Source organism: Salvelinus sp. IW2-2015, linkage group LG12 (assembly GCF_002910315.2).
Source record: "Salvelinus sp. IW2-2015 linkage group LG12, ASM291031v2, whole genome shotgun sequence".
In the NCBI taxonomy this organism is placed as follows: Eukaryota; Metazoa; Chordata; class Actinopteri; order Salmoniformes; family Salmonidae; genus Salvelinus; species Salvelinus sp. IW2-2015.
Window position 1 is genome coordinate 4137550 of NC_036852.1, and position 21991 is coordinate 4159540.

Consider the following 21991-nt stretch of genomic DNA (forward strand, 5'->3'; position numbering starts at 1 on the left):
ACAAAGCCAGTGGATGCTGATTGATGGCGTGCTGCTTTGAATTGGACGATTATTTCAGACTTTTAGTACCGAAAGTTAGCTTACAGTTAATTCAAGTCTATAATTAGGTTACAGTTTTCTGGTAAATGATGCTTGTGACTGACAAAATGCAGATTGAAATMATTGGAATCCTACTGGGCATGTACATGAAGGTAAGAATACACGCGCGTGTTTGAAACAGCTGGGTATGTTTGGCAGAGGTACATACTTATACACTGAGTGTACGAAACATTAGGAACAAAAGCGTTCCACGGGGATGCTGGCCCATGTTGAATCCAATGCTTCCCACAGTTGTGTCAAGTTACCTGGATGTCTGGTCTGGACCATTCTTAATACACACGGGAAACTGTTGAGCGTGGAAAACCCCAGCAGTGTTGCAGTTCTTGACACACTCAAACTGGTGCYCCTGGCACCTACTACCATACCCTGTTCAAAGGCACTTAAATATTTTGTCTTGCTCATTCACATTTGAATTGACACACACAATCCATGTCTCAAGGCTTCACAATCCTTCTTTAACCTGTTTCCTCACCTTTATATACTGATTTGAAGTGGATTTAACAGGTGACATCAATAATGGATCATAGCTTTCACCTGGTCAGTCGACTATGTCATGAAAAGAGAATCTAGGTTGAAGGTTATGCCTTTAGATTTCGAGAATTTGAAACTAAGGAATACTTATTTTTTTTACGTGTTGTACACTCAATGCCTTCAGAAAGTATTCACACCCCTTGACCTTTTCCACGTTTTGTTGTTACAAAGTGGGATACATATTTATTTATTTTTGTCAATCTACATAATACTTTAATATAAAAGTGGGGGGAAAAAATCTAAAATGTTGTAAAAATATATATATATATATATATATATATATATATATATATATATATATATATATATATATATATATATATATATATATATATATATATATATATATATATATATATATATTAATTAGGAAGGTGTTCCTAATGTTTGGTATACTCAGTGTATATTAATTTCACATTTGGCAGAGACTACAGCTGTGAGTCTTTTCTGGGTAAGTCTCTAAGAGTTTTCCACAGCAGGATTGTGAAACATTTGCCCATTGTTCTTTTCAGAATTCTTCAAGCTCTTTCAAATAGGTTGTTGATCATTGCTAGACAACTATGGCAAGATTTGAAAATGGTTTTGACTTAAATCTGCTTTAAAACCTAACTTGGCAATTCAGGAACACCAGTGTAGATGTGGCCTTTTGTTTTAGGTCATTGTCCTGCTGAAATGTGAATTACTCTCCCAGTGTCTGGTGGAAAGCAGACATAACCAGGTTTTCTTCAAGGATTTTGCCTGTGCACATTCCAACGATTACAAGCATACCCATAACATGATGCAGCCACCACTATGCTTGAAAATATGGAGAGTGGTACTCTCCATGTGTTGTGTTGAATGGGGATGGACTAAAGTTAAACTGTTACACAGGCTGCCCTTTCACTCTGTCAATTAAGTTAGTATTGTGGAGTAACTACAATGTTGATCCATCCTCAGTTTTAATGGTTTTAATGTCATCATTGGCCCCATGGTGAAATCCCTGAGTGGTTTCCTTCCTCTCCAGCAACTGAGTTAGGAAGGACGCCTGTATCTTTGTAGTCACTGGGTGTATTGATACACAATCCAAAGTGTAATTAATAACTTCACCATGCTCAAAAGGATATTCAATATCTGCTTTTTAAAATGTTTACCCATCTACCAATAGGTGCCCTTTGCGAGGCAATGGAAAACCTCCATGGTTTTGTGGTTGAATCTGTGTTTGAAATTGACTGCTCGACTGAGGGACCTTACAGATAATTGTAGGTGTGGGGTACAGAGATGAGGTAGTCATAAAAAACATTTAAAAAAAACATGCGACTTGTTAACAAATGTTTACTCCTGAACTTATTTAGGCTAGCCATAACAAAGGGGTTGAATACTTATTGACTCGAGACATTTCAGCTTGTTATTAACTTGTAAACATAAAAAACAAAACTTAATTCGTGACAAAAAAACTACATTTAATCCATTCTAAATCCAGTCTAACAGCAAAATGTGGAACAAGTAAAGGGGTGTGAAAACCTTCTGAAGGCACTGTAGGCTATGGGGAGATGACACATGACACCTTCTTTTTAACTATGAAAGGTTCAAGCAGACTGTGAGCCGTACATCATTCCTGTTAGAGAGGAGGAGAGGTGCCTTCATGAGTTGCGACTGCATAATGTGTCCAAAACTCCCCAACCAGGTGAGATGAGACCGTTTGTATTTTTTCCCCCTTAGAAATTCATACCCAGCATGGTTTGTCATGTTTTCCTAAGCTAAACAAATATAGGTTAACATGTTCCTTCTCTATTCCATAATAGTCAATGTTCTTAGACAAACAAATTTTAATGGTATTATATGATATGAATACAACATAAGAGTACAATCATTTCCAGTCCCACAGGTATCAATCTGAAACAGCACCACACATCAGCACATCACTGGGAACCAGGACAGTTTGAAAGTGGACTAGGTTTCCCTCTAGTGGCAATAGAGTAGGTTACATCTCAACATACCGTATTATCGTTGTAGTTACTTACCCCCTTTGAGTTCAACGTTACTGTCATGTTGGTGAGAACAGCTCATTATCAGAGATGTTTGTCTTGCTCCTCTTGTTATTACTGTACTATGGTCGACAGGTAGCCAGAGTGTTGGGCCAGTAACTGAAAAGTCGCTGGTTCGAATCCCCGAACCGACTAGGTGAAAAATCTGACGATGTGCCCTTGAGCAAGGCACTTTACCCCAATTGCTCCTGTAAATCACTCTGGATATGAGCGTCTGCTAAATGACTAAAATGTAAATGATTCACAACGATCAAACAAGGACTGCCCTTGTACTGTTTGCCTTATAATGCATGACAACAAACCACCAAACACATGTATAGCCCACCCCAAAAAACAACATTTTACACACTTTGATGATTCGAATTTGAGAGAGAAAAGAAAACTACCTGATTTTGTTTTTCTTATTCAGACTGCAAGGGTATGTGGGACCACTTGAATTGCTGGTCTCCTGCTTTTGTAGGGGAAACTGCATCACAGAACTGTCCCAATTTCTTCAAATCAGAAGGTGAGGAACCCCCACCCCATTCCTGGCTGTTATGATGTGTGTGTTAGACCCCCACCCCACCCCTGGCTGTTACGATGTGTGTGTTAGACCCCCACCCCTGGCTGTTACGATGAGTTAGACCCCACCCAACCCATGGCTGTTATTTGTTAGACCCCCACCCAACCCCTGGCTGTTAGGATGTGTTCGACCCCCACCCCACCCCTGGCTGTTATGATGTGTTAGACCCCCACCCCACGCCTGGCTGTTATGAGTGTGTTAGTTAGTTAATGATCCACCACCAAGATCATTTGTTTCCATTCAATACAAAAATGTTTGTCTTTCTATCATAAACTGTCGATTGATGCTCATACAGGCGATCGACTAAAAGAACAGAGGAGTGGTATAGAGTTCATAAAAGGTCTGCAAGTGGAATCAACAGCGGCATCATTAAGTGATTTTATGACAACCTTACGTAACACAAATGAAGCCTGCAATAACTACTGCCTGCACTAAAATACCTGAGAGATTGAACCTGCGTACTACGTAGGTCTTAGAAAATCTTAGGTCTGTTCTATGGTCAATGTTTTTTATTCTGATGCCGACTATTTTCATGGCCATAATTAGTTTATTTGAACTGTACAGTAAGTAAGTATTGATGAGGCTGTATGATTTTTCCAGGTAAAGTGTACCGGAACTGCACAGACACGGGCTGGACGGACCCTTTCCCTCCTTACGAGCATGCATGTTTCAACGAAACCTTACACTTACCTGGAGAGGTGGGTACATGTGTACTTTTAGTATGTGTTACATCAATGGTTTTGTATTTGACTCAGGACAAGTACTTAAAAATAAGGGAAAGCCATATAAGTGTTGAGCATTGATTTAKAAATACGGACAATTTGAGCCATGATTTAAAAATACGGACAATTTTTGTAAAGCAAATCTTACCCCAGGTCTCTTTTTCCTCCCAGTCACATGACTCCCACATGTACTTCCCCTACGTGAAGACCATGTACACTGCAGGCTACGCTCTCTCTCTAATCTCTCTCACCATCGCCATCACCATCCTCTGTCTCTTTAGGTGAGAAACAGAGAATCAAGTCTAAGAACTGTTATGATAATGTGATAATCTATTTGGGTACCCAATAAACTACGCTGTAATCAACATGCGCATCTTAATATTGGGTCTCATGTTGGTCAAGGAGGACATTTCTAACTGCTTTTACACTTTTCCTGTTGTCTAGGAAACTGCACTGCACCAGAAACTACATCCACATCCAACTCTTCGTTTCCTTCATCCTGCGTGCTACCTTCATCTTCATCAAAGACTCTGTGCTCTTCACCGATGAAGACTTCTACCATTGTGATGACTACCCAGTACGTATCTACTGTACTTTGTAGTGACTGTCAATGTATGTGTGAATGGATGAACACATTGAGAGAAATTAGTAATTTAGTGTGTGAAAGTGGAATAACTCACTTTTGTAACTCTTGAAAAAAGTCCTTGTTTTGATAAAAGTTAATCTTTCAACATGATATGAACGTACTAAAATAGCGCTCCTATATACACTCAAAAGTATGTGTACAACCCTTCAAATGAGTGGATTCGGCTATTTCAGCCACACCCGTTGCTTATAGGTGTATAAAATCGAGCACACAGCCATGGAATCTCCATAGACAAACATTGGCAGTAGAATAGCCTTACTGAAGAGCTCTGTGACTTTCAACGAGGCACCGTCCATCATAGGATGCCACCTTTCCAACAAGTCAGTTCGTCAAATTTCCGCCCTGCTAGAGCTGCCCCGGTCAACTGTAAAAATTCTGTCCTCGGTTGCAACACTCACTACTGAGTTCCATACTGCCTCTGGAAGCAGCATCAGCACAATAACTGTTTGACGGGAGCTTCATGAAGTGGGTTTGCCATGCGCAATGCCAAGCGTTGACTGGAGTGGTGTAAAGACCACCGCCATTAGACTCTGGAGCAGTGGAAACGCGTTCTCTGGAGTGATGAATCACACTTTACAATCTGGCAGTCCGACGGATTAATCTGGGTTTGACGGATGCCAGGAAAACGCTACCTGCACCAATGCATAGTGCCAACTGTAAAGTTTGGTAGAGGAGGAATAGTGGTCTGGGGCTGTTTTTCATGGTTCGGGCTAGGCCCCTTAAGGGAAATCTTAACGCTACACCATACAATGACATTATAGACGATTTCTGTACTTCCAACTTTGTGGCAACAGTTTGGGGAAGGCCCTTTCTGGTTTCAGCATGACGATGCCCTCATGCACAAGCAAGGTCCATACAGAAATGGTTTGTCGAGATCGGTGTGGAAGAACTTGACTGGCCTGCACAGATCTCTGACCTCAACCCCATCGAACACCTTTGGGATGAATTGGAACGTTGACTGTGAGCCAGGCCTAATCGCCCAACATCAGTGCCCCACCTCCCTAATGCTCTTGTGGCTGAATGGAAGCAAGTCCCCGCAGCAATGTTCCAACATCTAGTGGAAAGCCTTCCCAGAAGAGTGGAGGCTGTTATAGCTGCAATAGGGGGGGGACCAACTCCACATGAATGCCTATGATTTTGGAATGAGATGTTTGACTAGCAGTTGTCCACATACTTTTGGTCATGTAGTGTATATATCTTTTCTCATCATATCCTGTAGGTGGTGTGTAAGTTAGTGGTGATGTTCTCCAACTACTGCATCATGGCTAACTACAGCTGGCTGCTGGTGGAGGGACACTACCTCCACACCCTGGTCAGCGTCTCCTTCTCCAAGAAGAAACACCTTTGGTGGTACATCGTCCTGGGCTGGGGTACGGACACCTGTCCCCTCTACATTACAACAACACTACTGATACCATGTCATTGTCATCTAGCAATGTCATGTCATTTTGATCTGTTAAAAGACAGACTTGATAGTGAACTATTAACTGAAATGAGAGGGTTGGATTTAACTAAACTGTTTTTGTTTTGTTTTCCTACATAGGTTTGCCAATGATTGTCATTGTATCCTGGGGCTTGGCAAAATACTTCTATGAGGATGAAGGGTGAGATACAGATGAATAAGATGCCATCTGTTTAAAATAGTCTATGACAATTGCATAATCATAGTTCACATACAGTACATGCATATGTTTCCCTTTCTCCTCAAGCTGCTGGGAGACAAGGGTACATGACTGGGTTTGGTGGATTCTCCGATTACCAGTCCTACTCTTCATAATTGTAAGTGCATCAATCGCTGGTGATAACTAATGATTAGGCCTATGCATTGTTCGAGATGGAATACCAGGGCGCGTTCTCAGAGCATGCGTAGTGTCTGGCAAGTGTCTTCACAGACATTTTCAACCTCTCCTTGTCCTGGATTGTAATCCTAACATGTTTCAAGCTGACCACCATTGTACCTGTTCCCAGGAACTCCAAGGTAAACTGCCTAATTTTTTTTAATTTTATTTATTTAACCTTTATTTAACCAGGTAGGCAAATTGAGAACACGTTCTCATTTACAATTGCGACCTGGCCAAGATAAAGCAAAGCAGTTCGACACATACAACAACACATAGTTACACATGGAGTAAAACAAACATATAGTCAATAATACAGTGAAAAAAAAAATAAGTCTATATACAATGTGAGCAAGTGAGGTGAGATAAGGGAGGTGAAGGCAAACAAATATATGTATAAATAAATAAAAATATAAAAGGCCATGGAGGCGAAGTGAGTACAACACAGCAAGTAAAATAAAAACTAAAAAACACTGGAATGGTTGGTTTGCAGTGGAAGAAAGTGCAAAGTAGAGACAGAAATAATGGGGTGCAAAGGAGCACAATAAATTAATAAATAAATACAGTAGGTAAAGAGGTAGTTGTTTGGGCTAAATTGTAGATGGGTTATGTACAGGTGCAGTAATCTATGAGCTGCTCTGACAGCCGGTGCTTAAAGCTAGTGAGGGAGATAGGTGTTTCCAGTTTCAGAGATTTTTGTAGTTCGTTCCAGTCATTGGCAGCAGAGAACTGGAAGGAGAGGCGTCCAAAGGAAGAATTGGTTTTGGGGGTGACTAGAGAGATATACCTGCTGGAGCGCGTGCTACAGGTAGGTGCTGCTATGGTGACCAGCGAGCTGAGATAAGGGGGGACTTTACCTAGCAGGGTCTTGTAGATGACCTGGAACCAGTGGGTTTGGCGACGAGTATGAAGCGAGGGCCAGCCAACGAGAGTGTACAGGTCGCAGTGGGTGGGTAGTATATGGGGCTTTGGTGACAAAACGGATGGCACTGTGATAGACTGCATCCAATTTATTGAGTAGGGTTTTGGAGGCTATTTTGTAAATGACATCACCGAAGTCGAGGATTGGTAGGATGGTCAGTTTTACAAGGGTATGTTGGCAGCATGAGTAAAGGATGCTTTGTTGCGGAATAGGAAGCCAATTCTAGATTTGACTTTGGATTGGAGATGTTTGATGTGAGTCTGGAAGGAGAGTTTACAGTCTAACCAGACACCTAGGTATTTGTAGTTGTCCAATATTCTAAGTCAGACCGTCCAAAGTAGTGATGTTGGACAGGCTGGCAGGAGCAGGCAGCGATCGGTTGAAGAGCATGCATTTGGTTTTACTTGTATTTAAGAGCAGTTGGAGGCACGGAAGGAGAGTTGTATGGCATTGAAGCTCGCCTGGAGGGTTGTTAACACAGTGTCAAAAGAAGGGCCAGAAGTATAACAGAAATAGTGGTCGTCTGCGTAAGGAGTGGATCAGAGAATCACCAGCAGCAAGAGCGACATCATTGATGTAAACAGAGAAGAGAGTCGGTCCAAGAATTGAACCCTGTGCACCCCCATAGAGACTGCCAGAGGCCGGACAACAGACCCTCCGATTTGACACACTGAACTCGATCAGAGAAGTAGTTGGTGAACCAGGCGAGGCAATCATTAGAGAAACCAAGGCTGTCGAGTCTGCCAATGAGATGTGGTGATTGACAGAGTCAAAAGCCTTGGCCAGGTCAATGAATACGGCTGCACAGTATTGTTTCCTATCGATGGCGGTTACGATATCGTTTATGACCTGAGCGTGGCTGAGGTGCACCCATGACCAGCTCTGAAACCAGATTGCATAGCGGAGAAGGTGTGGTGGGATTCGAAATGGTCGGTAATCTGTTTGTTGACTTGGCTTTCGAAGACCTTAGAAAGGCAGGGTAGGATAGATATAGGTCTGTAGCAGTTAGGGTCAAGGGTGTCCCCCCCTTTGAAGAGGGGATAACCGCAGCTGCTTTCCAATCTTTGGGGATCTCAGACGAACACAGAAAGAGAGGTTGAAGAGGCTAGTAATAGGGTGGCAACAATTTCAGCAGATAGTTTTAGAAAGAAAGGGTCCAGATTATCTAGCCCCGGCTGATTTGTAAGGGTCCAGATTTTGCAGCTCATTTAAGACATCAGCTGACTGTATTTGGGAGAAAGAGAAATGGGGAAGGCTTGGGCGAGTACAAGAGGGAGGGCAGTGCTGTTGTCCGGGTAGGGGTAGCCAGGTGAAGCATGGCCAGCCGTAGAAAAATGCTTATTGAAATTCTCAATTATAGTGGATTTGTCGGTGTGACAGTGTTTCCTATCTTCAGAGCGGTTGGAAGCTGGGAGGAGGTGTTCTTATTCTCCATGGACTTTACGGTGTCCCAGAACTTTTTTGAATTTGTGTTGCAGGAAAGCAAATTTCTGCTTGAAAAAGCTAGCTTGGCTGTTCTACTGCCTGTGTATATTGGTTTCTGGCTTCCCTGAAAAGTTGCATATCACGGGGCTGTTCGTGCTAATGCAGAACGCCATAGGATGTTTTTCTGTTGGTTAAGGGCAGTCAGGTCAGAGAGAGAACCAAGGCTATATCTGTTCCTGTTCTAAATTTCTTGAATGGGGCATGCTTATTCAAGATGGTGAGGAAGGCATTTTTAAAATGACCAGGCATCCTCTACTGACGGGATGAGATCAATATCCTTCCAGGATACCCCGGCCAGGTCGATTAAGAAAGGCCTGCTCGCTGAAGTGTTTCAGGGAGCGTTTGACAGTGATGAGTGGAAGGTCGTTTGACCGCTGACCCATTACGGATGCAGGCAATGAGGCAGTGATCGCTGAGATCTTGGTTGAAAACAGCAGAGGTGTATTTGGAGGGCAAGTTTGTTAGGATATTCTATGAGGGTACCCGTGTTTACGGATTGGGGTGGTACCTGGTAGGTTCATTGATAATTTGTGTGAGATTGAGGGCATCAAGCTTAGATTGTAGGGTGGCTGGGGTGTTGAGCATGTTAAATTTAGGTCGCCTAGCAGCACGAGCTCTGAAGATAGATGGGGGCAATCAGTTCCACATATAGTGTCCAGAGGCACAGCTGGGGCAGAGGGTGGTCTATAGCAGGCGGCAACGGTGAGAGACTTGTTTTTAGAGAGGTGGATTTTAAAAGTAGAAGTTCAAATTGTTTGGGAACAGACCTGGATAGTATAACAGAACTCTGCAGGCAGTCTTTGGAGTAGATTGCAACACGCCCCCTTTTGGCCGTTCTATCTTGTCTGAAAATCTTGTAATTGGGATAAAAATGTCTGAATTTTGGTGGTCTTTCTAAGCCAGGATTCAGACACGGCTAAAACATCCGGGTTGGCAGAGGTGTGCTAAAGCAGTGAAAAAACAAACTTAGGGAGGAGGCTTCTAATGTTAACATGCATGAAGCCAAGGCTATTACGGTTACAGAATCATCAAAAGAGAGCGCCTGGGGAATAGGAGTGGAGCCAGGTACTGCAGGGCCTGGATTCACCTCTAACATCACCAGAGGAACAGAGGAGGAGTAGGATAAGGGTACGGCTAAAAGCTATGAGAATTGGTCCCTAGAGCTACTAGAGCAGAGAGTAAGAAGTTTCTGGGGGCGATAAAATAGTTTAAAAGGAATAATGTACAGCCAAAGGTAGTGGTAGGATGTGAATACAGTGGAGGTAAACCTAGTTATTGAGTGATGATGAGAGAGATATTGTCTCTAGAAACATCATTGAAACAGGTGATGTCATCGCATATGTGGGGTGGTGACTGAGAGGTTGGATATGGTATGAGAGCAGGGCTAGAATCTCTACAGTGAAATAAGCCAATAAACACTAACCAGAACAGCAATGGACAAGGCATATTTACATTAAGGAGAGGCATGCTAATCGAGTGATCAATAAGGGTCCAGTGAGTAGAGGTTGGTTGGGTCGTGGCGATCAGACAGCTGGCCGGGTATATGGCTATCGTAGCAGCATAGGATGGAGGTCTGTTTGTAGATACCTCGTGCGTTTCGTCGGTAGGTTAGTGGGGTTCCGTGTAGTGGGGTTCCGTGTGGTAGAGGGGATCAATCCAAATTGGCAAAATAGATATAGTGACCAAGGAAAAAAATAAATAAATAATAATAATAATAATAATAATAGTTGTCCGATACTTGTTCAGATAGCAGCCGATAAGACAGCTAACGATTAGCGGCCTCAGATGAGCGTTCAGGTAACGTCGGACGGAGGTGCCAGTTGGATAAATCCCTCGGCAGATAACGTCGGCAGTCAGTCGCGGCAGTCAGTCGTGAGGCCCGGTGGGGTTCCGTATCTGCAGCAGCAACAAAAGAAACGGTCCGGATGGTGATGGAACTCCTCAGTTGGCTAGCTCCAGAATGATTTGAGTTGCTCCGGGGTCGACGTAAGCCAATAGTCACACGGTTTGCAGCTAGCTAGCTGCGAAATCAAGGTGCAAGTGTCCAGAGCCTGGGCTGGAATCCGGGGAAACTGAGAGAAAAAAAGCCCGGAATGCTCCGGTCCGAGTCGCGTTGCAACCAAAGTGCCGGTAGAATTATCGAAGCTGAGGTGCTGTGACCGCACTAAACGTGGGCAGCTGAAACACCAACGCTAGCCAGCAAACCGGCTAATTTCGGGGCAGCTACAGATTAGCTTCTGGCTAGCTATCGGAGTAGCTTCTGGTTAGCTTTCAGGCTAGCTTCTGAATTAGCCCCTGGCTAGCTTCCACGATGGATTTTCAGATTGAGGTAAATAATACTTTTTGTAATTGGTGAAGCGGGTTGCAGGAAAGCTTTTGCAGGAAAGCTTTTGTAGTTGAGTTCTTGGATAATAAAATAAATAAAAGATATGCGAAGAAAGGTGTAAATATATATATATATATACAGGACACGACAATACGGAACAGAAAAAGACGTCTGACGTCTAAATGACTATCACCCTGTAGCACATCAGTTCTGTAATTATGAAGTGCGTTGGAAGGCTGGTCATGTCACACAACACCATCATCCCAGACACCCTGGAACCACTCCAATTAGCGTACTGCCCCAACAGATCCACAGATGATGCTATCGCAATTGCATTTCACACTGTCCTTTCCCACCTGGACAAGAGAGGAAATAACAATATGAGGTTGCTGTTCATAAACTACAGCTCAGCGTTCAACACCATATTCCCCTCCAAGCTCGGGACCCTGGGACTGAACCTCTGCAACTGGATCCTGGACTTCCTGACAGGCCGGCCCCAGATGGTGAGGGTAGGCAACAACACCTCCGCCACGCTGACCCTCAACACGGGGGCCCCACGGGGGTGTGTGCTTAGTCCCCTCCTGTACTCCCTGTTCACCCACAACTCCAACACCAAGTTTGCTGACGACAACGGTGGTAGGCCTGAACACCGATGGTGATGAGACAGCCTACAAGGAGGAGGTAAGAGACTTGGCAGTGAGGGTGCCAGGACAACAGCCTCTCCCTCAATGTCAGTAAGACCAAGGAGCTGAGCGTGGACTGCAGGAGAGAGGGGAGAGAATATCCCAATCCACATTGACGGGGCTGTGGTGGAGCAGGTCGAGTGCTTCAAGTTCCTTGGCGTCCACATCACTAAGGTCTTAACATGGTGTAAACACACACCCACACAGTCATGAAGAGGGCACAACAATGTCTCTTCCCCCTTGGGCCAAAAAGATTTGTCATGGGCCCTCGGATCGTCAAAAGAGTTATACAGCTGCACAAGAGAGCATTTTAACTGGGTGCATGACCGCTTGGTATGGAAAATGCAATGCTCTCGACCATAAAGCGCTACAGCGGGTGGTGCGGAAGGCTCAGTATAATACTGGGACCGAGCTCCCTGCCATTCAGGGGCCGGATTCACAAAACCTTCTTAATAACCTCTTTGGGATAGGGGGCAGTATTTTCATGTCCGGATGAAAAGCGTGCCCAAAGTAAACTGCCTGCTACTCAGGCCCAGAAGCTAGGATATGCATATAATTGGTAATTTGAATAGAAAACACTCTAAAGTTTCTAAAACTGTTAAAATAATGTCTGAGTATAACAGATTGTATCCGTTATTGAAGACAGTATATTCCGTCTTAAATTGTATCGATTATGTACGTTTTAGGAAAGTTGTTTGGACCAAGTTTACAGGTAACTTATTAGATAATTTGTAGTCATGTTGGGTGAGTTAGAACCAGTGTTTTTCTGAATCAAACGCGCCAAATAAATTAACATTTTGGGGATATAAAAAAGGAGTATATCGAACAAAAGGACAATTTTTGATGTTTCTGGGACAAATTGGAGTGTGTTAAGGCTGCGTAAGGTTCAACTGAGATAGGAACAATAACACAACTGAACTTGATTAAAATAATTGTTTAATTCAAAAGTTAATAAATGGCAAATACAATTTCCGTATATACGGGTTCACTGTAACATCACGCAGGATGAAAACAGAGAAGACACTTGTTCCTGACAAAGATATGATAATATACTCATGACAGAGATTAGTTCCCACTTCCGAGCCGGCCTGTCAGAGTAGAGACTGGGCGTGGTTTAGACTCACCCAGCCTATCGTTGGTGTTGGCGCTTTAAGCCAGTCCTGGCCCCTTAGCGCATGTGATGTCCCGACGCTGTTGCTGTGTAGATTACGCTCCCTCACCCCAAAGACTGAGGTCAGACAGCTCTGCAATATTGTCTGCGCTATTCGCACCTGTATACAAAGCCCACTGTTCTCGCTCAAGGCTAACCACAGCTTCCCAGCACACTTATCTGGGGCTAACTGTTACTTCCAGCACACGCACACAGACACCCAGGCTCCCAGGACAACAGTTGCTAATATTCAATCACATGTGTTATAGTATTGGGTTATAGTGCATAATTCAGAACCTCACAGATCTTCGTGTGTATCGTTTATCTATTATTGTCTATTGTACACCATAGTCAGCAGTCTCCTGATTCACCCCCCTCCCTCTACACCCCTCCTGTGCCTCTCTAAGATTAGCACAGTTTCGGTCACACAGTACAGCGCACACACATTTCACACTGCTGTTCATATCTTATGCCCTTGTACAATGTTGCATACAAAACACATTCTTTCAGGCTGTGGCCCCATGGTTAGGCTATGAGAACTTGTTACTCCTGAGAACAAAGACAAATTGTCAGGCCTACATGAGTCAGTAGCTTAAACTTTAATTAATGTAAAATCCTTCTAGTTTATAGTTATTTTAGCACACTAAGCCTAGCAAAACCCCACAAGTGTCACAGAAGAAGATCTTCAAAGGTAAGGCATGCATTATATCGTTATTTCTGACTTTGGTGTCGCACCTGCTTGGTTGAAATATGATTTTCATGTGTTTGTATGGTGGGGTGCTGTCCTCAGATAATCGCATGGTTTGCTTTCGCCGTAAAGCCTTTTTGAAATCTGACACGGTTGCTGGATTAACAAGAAGTTAAGCTTTATTTTGGTGTATTGCACTTGTGATTTTATGAAAGTTAAATATTTCTAATTTAATTAGAATTTCGCGCTCTGCAATTTCACCGTATGTAGCTGTAACAGGTTTTAAGAAGAAATGTCTTAACTGCCATTTATTTCCTTAACTATAGACTTAAGAAAGTTAAGCAAAGTTGCTATTCCTCAAAGTTATTGGAAATGTAAATATTATCCTATGTTTCTTCCTAATAAAAAAGTTAAGAAGAAATGGGATTCTTGAAAATAATGTTTTAGGATTTCTTCTTGGAAATGTACTTAGCTTTAGAACAGCTAAACCCTTGTCTTGTGACGAATGGATACTTTTGTAACCATCGACGTTTTCTTGCGCCACTGCCCCCGGCACAGTTGAGTACCAGACATTTAAATACAGCAAGAAAACTAATTAAATGTGCATTATCTAGCTAGCTAATTAATAATATATTACAATATTCTAGAAGTGTTACATAGCTAGCGTTAGCTTGTCAATTTGCAAAGAAGAACTTGTCTAACTTAGCTAACGTTAACGTTGTTAGCTATGTTGGCTATAATGTCGTTACGTGTTAGCTAGCTAACGTAGCTACCTAACTAACCGGTTGCGCAGTCCCTCTACTACCGTCTCTCCTATCCAGTGTTGCCAACTCCTCAGTAGGGAAAGTAGCTATTGGCTGTCCTAAATACGCTAAATGACATCAACACCTAATTTGCATAATTGTACATGTGCCTGTAATTCTGATGGACGCTGTAGGAGAGTGGAATAACGTCATGGGAGAGACAAAGTGAGTAAAAAATCACCCTAAATATGTTTAGAACTACTAAATAACTTTCTTCTGTCGATTCTTGTAGTTTTTTTTGTCACAATTCCAACCCTCCTCCTTTATCCGGGCTTGGGACCGGCAAAAGTGACCCAAAAGAGACACACTGGCGGTAGTTACTTAGACTTAGTATTTTTATTTTTTAGTTTAGTTTTCTTAATTTGGTTTGGTTTTTAACCTTATGGTCCACTTAGGCAGCACCCGCTGCTCATTGAGATGAGTAAGAACAATACGTGCTTTCACGTCAGAGTCTGCAATAACACCAGAAAAGTTGCTAGATTTGTCGCTAGCCAATTTTTGGGGAAAATGTGTCGCTAGAGGGATCTGAATACTGGCTAAATGTAGCGACAAAGTTGCTAAGTTGGCAACATCTCTATCATGGACAACACCTTCTTCTTAGCAGCCGACTAGGTGTCGGACCACTATTTCTTACGTCGGCGCCACTGGCCCTTGCCATACCCCCGACGTCAGAGACGGACTCGGCCACTCTCACCCATCCTCTCTTTTTGGTCTCTGATGTGACCCCGCCGTTTGAGTGTACCCAACAGCAACCTTTTCCTGGCTGCTAATTCCTCCATCACTTCAAGCTCTTGTTTGCTGAAGTTTRTATAGAGCTTTGTATTGAACAACCAAACCTTATTGAGGTTATCCATTTTTGTTTTTGATATAGCTAGTCTGATGGCTATAATGTGTGAAAATAAATGTTTGTTTTTGTGCATAAAGGGATCGCGAGCCAACAACAAAAAATAGACAGCGCAGATAAATAAATGTAACAAAATGTAAATATCAAAACTATTAMAGTGCCCAAATCCTARCATCCCTGTCACATGTGCTTGAAACCAGTAAATAAGCCTGTCACTAATGTCAACGCCACGTAAGATATTTACGAAGTTCTTAGGAAAGATATTGCTTAGGAAAGATATTTCGTAACCCTCCCGTTGTCTCGGCGGGTCAGAGTGACCCCGGGCAGAGTTACGAGTTGTTTCCCCGTGTCTGTGTGGGTCAGTGTGACCCTGGCAGCGTTAGCAAGGTGTATGTTGTAACCCTCCTACCCCTGTCTGGGCTGGGTGAGTGTGACCCTGTGTTTCTTGTTGTTCCCCTCTGTCTGGGCCGGGTCAGAGTGACCCTGGCACCACTTGTCCCCAAGAACTCAGTGCACGACCTCGGTGCTATCACACGGGGAGGCCAGCCAAGCGTACCGGATGGGCCGAAGGAGCAGTAAGCCGGCCGTAGAGAGGCTACTAATATTGTCAAGAAGAAGAAGATGAGGAGGAGGACGACGACGACGAGGAATACGACCCCGCCGAGCGTGAGCCCTCCGCCTACGACGCCTCGCAGTCCTGGTTTCAGCGCGGCTCAGGTCCTGGAACAGATATCCTCCAGTGTCGACGAAGAAGACTACTGCAATTCCGAAGAGGAGGACGTTTCGGAAGATGAAGACGGTGAGGAATACAACCCCAAGCGTGATGCGGATGACGACTCGGCCTCGTGGTCGTGCTCCTCTTCGGAGGAAGAGGGAGAGCAAGAGGGAGACACGGCCGCTGCCCGAGAGCGAGACAGAGGACACGGCGGCAGCCGCCCAAGCCCAAAGGGAGACGTTGCTGTCYAAAAACGGCAAAATCAAATGGTCCTCCGTGGCCTATCGCGGCCCGGACCGGCCCCGCGCCATCCGCCACCCCGGCCCRGCCGTGACGCCGGGCCCCACGGCCTACGCCACGAGCGCTCGACATCGCGTCCACCTTCCGGCTGTTTGTCACACCGGCAATAGAAAGGATAATTGTGGACATGACAAATCTGCAGGGGGTGAGAAAATACGGCGACGGCTGGCGACCCATGGACTCCACCGACCTGCGCGCCTACGTKGGGCTGCTGATCCTAGCCGGCGTCTAAAGGTCCCGAGGTGAGGCCGCGGCCAGCCTGTGGGATGCGGAGAGCGGCAGGACCGTGTTCCGCGCCACCATGCCGCTCAAGGTGTTTCACAAGTACTCGAGGCTGCTGCGATTCGACGACCGCCAGTCGAGACCCGCGAGACTCGCCACCGACAGACTGGCGGCCATAAGAGAGGTGTGGGACCTGTGGGAGGAGCGGCTGCCGGCCCTCTACAACCCGGGGCCTGACCTGACAGTGGACGAACAACTGGTCCCGTTCAGAGGTACCGTCTATGTATCTGTGTATGTATGTGTAGCATAGAGAGGTAGTAGCATCAGCAGTAGTAGCATCAGCAGTAGTGGCGGCGGCGTGTAACATACACGCAGTGCGCCCCAATGGTGAGCCAGTAACGATGACGCTGCTAATCTCCTCTCCCTCTCCCCAAAAGGACGCTGTCCTTTCCGACAGTACATTCCCAGCAAGCCAGCCAAATACGACGCCAAGTCCAGCTACGCTTGGAAGATGCAAGTCTACACCGGTAAGGCGGCCGGCGGAGGCCCCGAGAAGAACCAGGGCGCACGCGTCGTCCTCGATCTGACCAAGGGACTGCCGGGCGGTCACAATGTCACGTGTGACAATTTCTTCACCTCCTACGAACTTGGGCAGCGGCTCCTCGAGAGGAACCTCACCATGGTTGGCACGGTGTGAAAGAACAAGCCCGAGCTCCCTCCCGCGCTGCTCCAGTCAAAGGGCAGACGGGTCTCGTCCTCCAGGTTCGCCTTCACGCCCACCGCCACTCTAGTGTCCTACCTGGCAAAGAGAAATAAGAACGTGTTACTTCTGAGCACGCTGCACGCGGAGGCCGACGTTAGCGATCGCCGCGACCGGAAGCCGGCCCTCATCCTAGACTACAACTGCAACAAGGGTGGCGTGGACAACTTAGACAAGGTGGTCGGGACCTACAGCTGCAGACGGATGACCGCCTGCTGGCCCCTGGTCATCTTCCACAACATCCTCGACGTGTCCTCCTACAACGCCTTTGTCATATGGCGAGAGATCAAGCCCGACTGGATGCCTGGGAAGCGGAACAAGAGGAGGGTGTTCCTGGAGCAGCTCGGAAAGGCACTTGTGAAGCCGTTGATCCAAAGAAGGCAGCGTCTCCCCCGCACCGAAGCCGCGTCCGCACTTGTCAAAGTCCTACAGAGTGCTACCGCCGAGGCTCGTCCGCAAGCCCGGGAGCAAGCCGCTGCCCCGGCCGCCGCTGACGCCCCAGCCGCCCCGCTAGGGGCGAGGAAGAGGTGTCAGCTCTGCCCACCCAAGAAGGACGCCAAGACACACACCGCGTGCTGCAGGTGTAAGAAATACATCTGCAAAGGCTGTTCACACGCATACTGTCACACTTGTGCCCACTGGGCCTTTAGCCAAGATGGGACAGGGTGACCCGGGGGGACACTGTGTGGTAGGCATAATAGGAGGACAACCGGAGGGTTATGAAAACTATGATTTCCAAAGAACATTTTGAGGAATTGCACTCACGAACTTCTTCTTTTTACGCTTAAGAAACGTACGTTTTTTCCTAAGTAATGTTTTGTGAATCCGGCCCCAGGACCTCTATCAGGCAGTGTCAGAGGAATGCCCGAAAAATTGCCAAAGACACCCACCCAGGTTCACTGTTCACTCTGCTACAGTCTGGCAAATGGTACCGGAGCATCAGCTCTAGGACCAACAGCCTCCGAGACAGCTTCTACCCCCAAGCCATAAGACTGCTAAARAGCCATACATAGTCTGGGTAACCATTTAATTAACCCTTTCTTTATTTTTACTATTTTCTGTATTGTTGACAAAAAGACATCAAACCCTGAAATTACTCATGGAATTGTGTAGMAACCAAAAAAGTGTTAAACAAATCCAAATATATTTTAGATTCTTCAAAGTAGCCACCCTGTGCCTTGACAGCTTTGCACAATCTTGGCATTCTCTCAACCAGCTTCACCTGTAATGCTTTCCAACAGTCTAGGAGTTCCCACATATGCTGAGCACTTGTTGGCTGCTTTTCCTTTACATGGTTTGGGATGAGTTGGACAACAATCTCAATTGGGTTGAGGTTGGGTGATTGTGGAGGCCAAGTCATCTGATGCAGCACTCATCACTCTCCTTCATGGTCAAATAACCCTTGTGTTGGGTTATTGTCCTGTTGAAAAACAAATGACAGTCCCACTAAGTGTAAACCAGATGGGAGCCGTATCGCTGCAGAATGCTGTGGTAGCCATGCTGGTTAAGTGTGCCTTGAATTCTAAATTCTCCACCGGTCTAATGTCCATTGCTCGTGTTTCTTGGCCCAAGCAAGTCTCTTCTTATTGGTGTCCTTTAGTAGTGGTTTCTTTGCAGCAATTCAACCATGAAGGCCTAATTCTCGCAGTGTCCTCTGAACAATTGATGTTGAGATGTATCCGTTACTTGAACTCTGTGAAGCATTTATTTGGGCTGCAATCTGAGAAGCAGTTAACTTATCCTCTGCAGCAGAGGTAACTCTGGTTCTTCCTTTCCTGTGGCGGTCCTTGAGAGCCAGTTTCATCATAGAGCTCGATGGTTTTCGTYACTGCACTTGAAGAAACTTTCAAAGTTCTTAATGTTCTGCATTGACTGACATTCATGTCTTAAAGTAACGATGGAATGTCGTTTGTCTTTGTTTATTTGAGCTGTTCTTGCCATAACATGGACTTGGTCTTTTACCAAATAGGGCTATCTTCTGTATACCACCCCTACCATGTCACAACACAACTGATTGGCTCAAACGCATTAAGAAGTAAAGAAATTCCACAAACTAACTTTTAACAAGGCACACCTGTTAATTGAAATACATTCAAGGTGACTACCTCATGAAGCTGGTTGAGAGAATGCCAAGAGTGTGCAAAGCTGTCATCAAGGCAAAGGGAGGCTACCTTGAAGAATCTCATTTTGATTTGTTTAACATGATTCCATGTGTTATTTCATAGTTTTGATGTCTTCACTATTATTATACAATGTAGAAAACAGTAAAAAAATGTAATAAAAACCCTTGACTGAGTAGGTGTCCAAACTTTTGACTGGTACTGTATATACACATACCAAGTGCACAAAACATTAGGAACACTTTCCTAATATTGAGTTGCACTCCCTTTTTTTGCCCTCAGAACAGCCTCAATTCGTCAGGGCATGGACTACAAGGTATTAATAGCGTTCCACAGAGATGCTGGCCCACGTTGACTCCAATGATTCCCACAGTTAGGTCAAGTTGGCTGGATGTCCTTTGGGTGGTGGACCATTCTTGATACACAAAGGAAACAGTTGAGCATGAAAAACCCATCAGTGTTGCATTTCTTGACACATTCAAACCGGTGCACCTACTACCATTCCACATCCAAAGGCACCTAAATCTTTTGTCTTGCCCATTCACCCTCTGAATGGCACACATACACAATCTATTGTCTCCTCCCCTTCATCTACACTGATTGGAGAGGATTTAACAAGTGACATCAATAAGGGATCATAGCTTTCACCTGGTCAGTCTGTCATGGAAAGAGCAGGTGCTCTTAATGTTTTGTACACAAGAAAAACCACACACACTGACAACACACACTCATATGCTGCTACTCTGTGCTTTATTTGACTTCTATTATTATCTATCCTGATTCCTAATCACTTTATCCTGCCTTCATGTGTATATCTACCTCAAATACTGTACCTCATACCCCTGTACATTGATCTGGTACTCKCTGCTACAGTGCATTCTGAAYTTCAGACACCTTGACTTTTTCCACATTGTTATGTTACAGCCTTGTAAAACATGATTTGGAAACGCACACACCTGTCTATATAAGGTGCCACAATTGACAGTGCACGTCAGAGCAAAAACCAAGCTATGAGGTCGAAGGAATTGTCCGTAATGCTCCGAGACACGATTGTGTCGAGTCACAGATCTGGGGAAGGATACCAAAAAATGTCTGCAGCATTGAAGGTCCCCAAAAACACAGTGGCCTCCATCATTCTTAAATTGAAGTTTGGAACCACCAAGACTCTTCCTAGAGCTGGCTTCCCGGCCAAACTGAGCAATTGTGGAAGAAGGGCCTTGGTCAGYGAGGTGACCAAGAACCCGATTGTCACTGACAGAACTGTGGAGATGGGAGAAACTCCCAGAAGGACAACCATCACTCCACCAATCAGGCCTTTATGGTATAGTGGCCATAAGTAAAAAGCACATGACAGCCTGCTTGGAGTTTGCCAAAAGGCACCTAAAGGACTCAGACCATGAGAAACAAGATTCTCTGTTCTGATGAAACCAAGATTGACCTCCTTGGCCTGAATGCCAATCGTCACGTCTGAAGGAAACCTGGCAACATCTCTACGGTGAAGCATTGTGGTGGCAGCATCATGCTGTGGGGATGTTTTTCAGCGGCCGCGACTGGGAGACTAGTCAGGATCAAGGGAAAGATGAACGAAGCAAAGTACAGAGAGATCCTTGATGACAACCTGCTCAGGACCTCAGACATTGTCCTGTTGGAAGGTGAACCTTCGCCAACGACCCTAAGCACACAGCCAAGACAACGCAGGAGTATCTGCAGAGAAGAATGGGAGAAACTCCCCAAATATAGATGTGCCAAGCTTGTCGTGTCATACCCTAGAAGACTTGTGGCTGTAATTTCTGCCAAAAGGTGCTTCAACACAGTACTGAGTAAAGGGTCTGAATACTTATTTAAATGTGATATGTATTTAAAAAAATACACTTTCTAAAAACCTGTTTTTGCTTTGTCATTATGGGGTGTAGATTAATGAGGGGGAAAGAAATACATGTAATCAATTTGAGTAAGGCTGTAACATAAACAAAATGTGGAAAAAGTCAAGGGTTCTGAATACTTTCCGAATGCACTTTAGCTTCATTCTTGTATTTCTTTACTACATTGTTGGAAAGGGCTCATAAGCAAGCATTGTCACTGTTAGTCTCCACCATTGTATCCGGCGTATGTGACATACAATTAGTTTTTTTATATAACTGAGAATGTAAATATTACTTTTACTCCCTACGGTAATCATTTGTTGCCATTTCATTGCAGATTAATTTGGTATTTTTTCTGAGCATCTTAAGAATTCTGGTGGGGAAACTGCGGATGCCAGACATGCATGGAAATGAATTCAGCCAATACAAGTGAGTTGTCAACATGACCATACTGTACCATTACCAAAGCATTTCAAGGATGTTTATTTTGTAGGCTAAAATAATAAACTTAATTACTTAACTACTTAATTGCTTACAACAGTGTTATAGTACCTGTGCTAACTTTCTGTAAGCGTTGCCCAGTCAAACCTGAAAGACCAGCACAATGGCAAACTAATGGAATCTCTCAACTTGTGTACAGTATTGATTCGTGTCTTTTGTGTATTGTAAAATTGCATATTTTCCTTGGA

The 21991-nt window shown here is 44.6% G+C and overlaps 1 protein-coding gene and 1 pseudogene across 1 annotated transcript in view; both read left to right on the forward strand.

The window, feature by feature from the left end:
- Window positions 1-21991, forward strand: part of LOC111970903 (secretin receptor) — a 22978-nt gene continuing 987 nt past the window's right edge. The window contains exons 1-10 of the mRNA XM_023997650.2: window positions 1-191; window positions 2194-2293; window positions 3064-3159; window positions 3817-3914; window positions 4110-4219; window positions 4383-4515; window positions 5804-5954; window positions 6128-6188; window positions 6294-6363; window positions 21640-21731. Of these exons, the coding sequence (XP_023853418.1) occupies window positions 126-191; window positions 2194-2293; window positions 3064-3159; window positions 3817-3914; window positions 4110-4219; window positions 4383-4515; window positions 5804-5954; window positions 6128-6188; window positions 6294-6363; window positions 21640-21731 (977 nt within the window). The 5' untranslated portion in view covers window positions 1-125. The remainder of the gene's footprint in view (window positions 192-2193; window positions 2294-3063; window positions 3160-3816; window positions 3915-4109; window positions 4220-4382; window positions 4516-5803; window positions 5955-6127; window positions 6189-6293; window positions 6364-21639; window positions 21732-21991) is intronic.
- On the forward strand, window positions 15508-18029 carry LOC139028448 (piggyBac transposable element-derived protein 4-like; annotated as a pseudogene).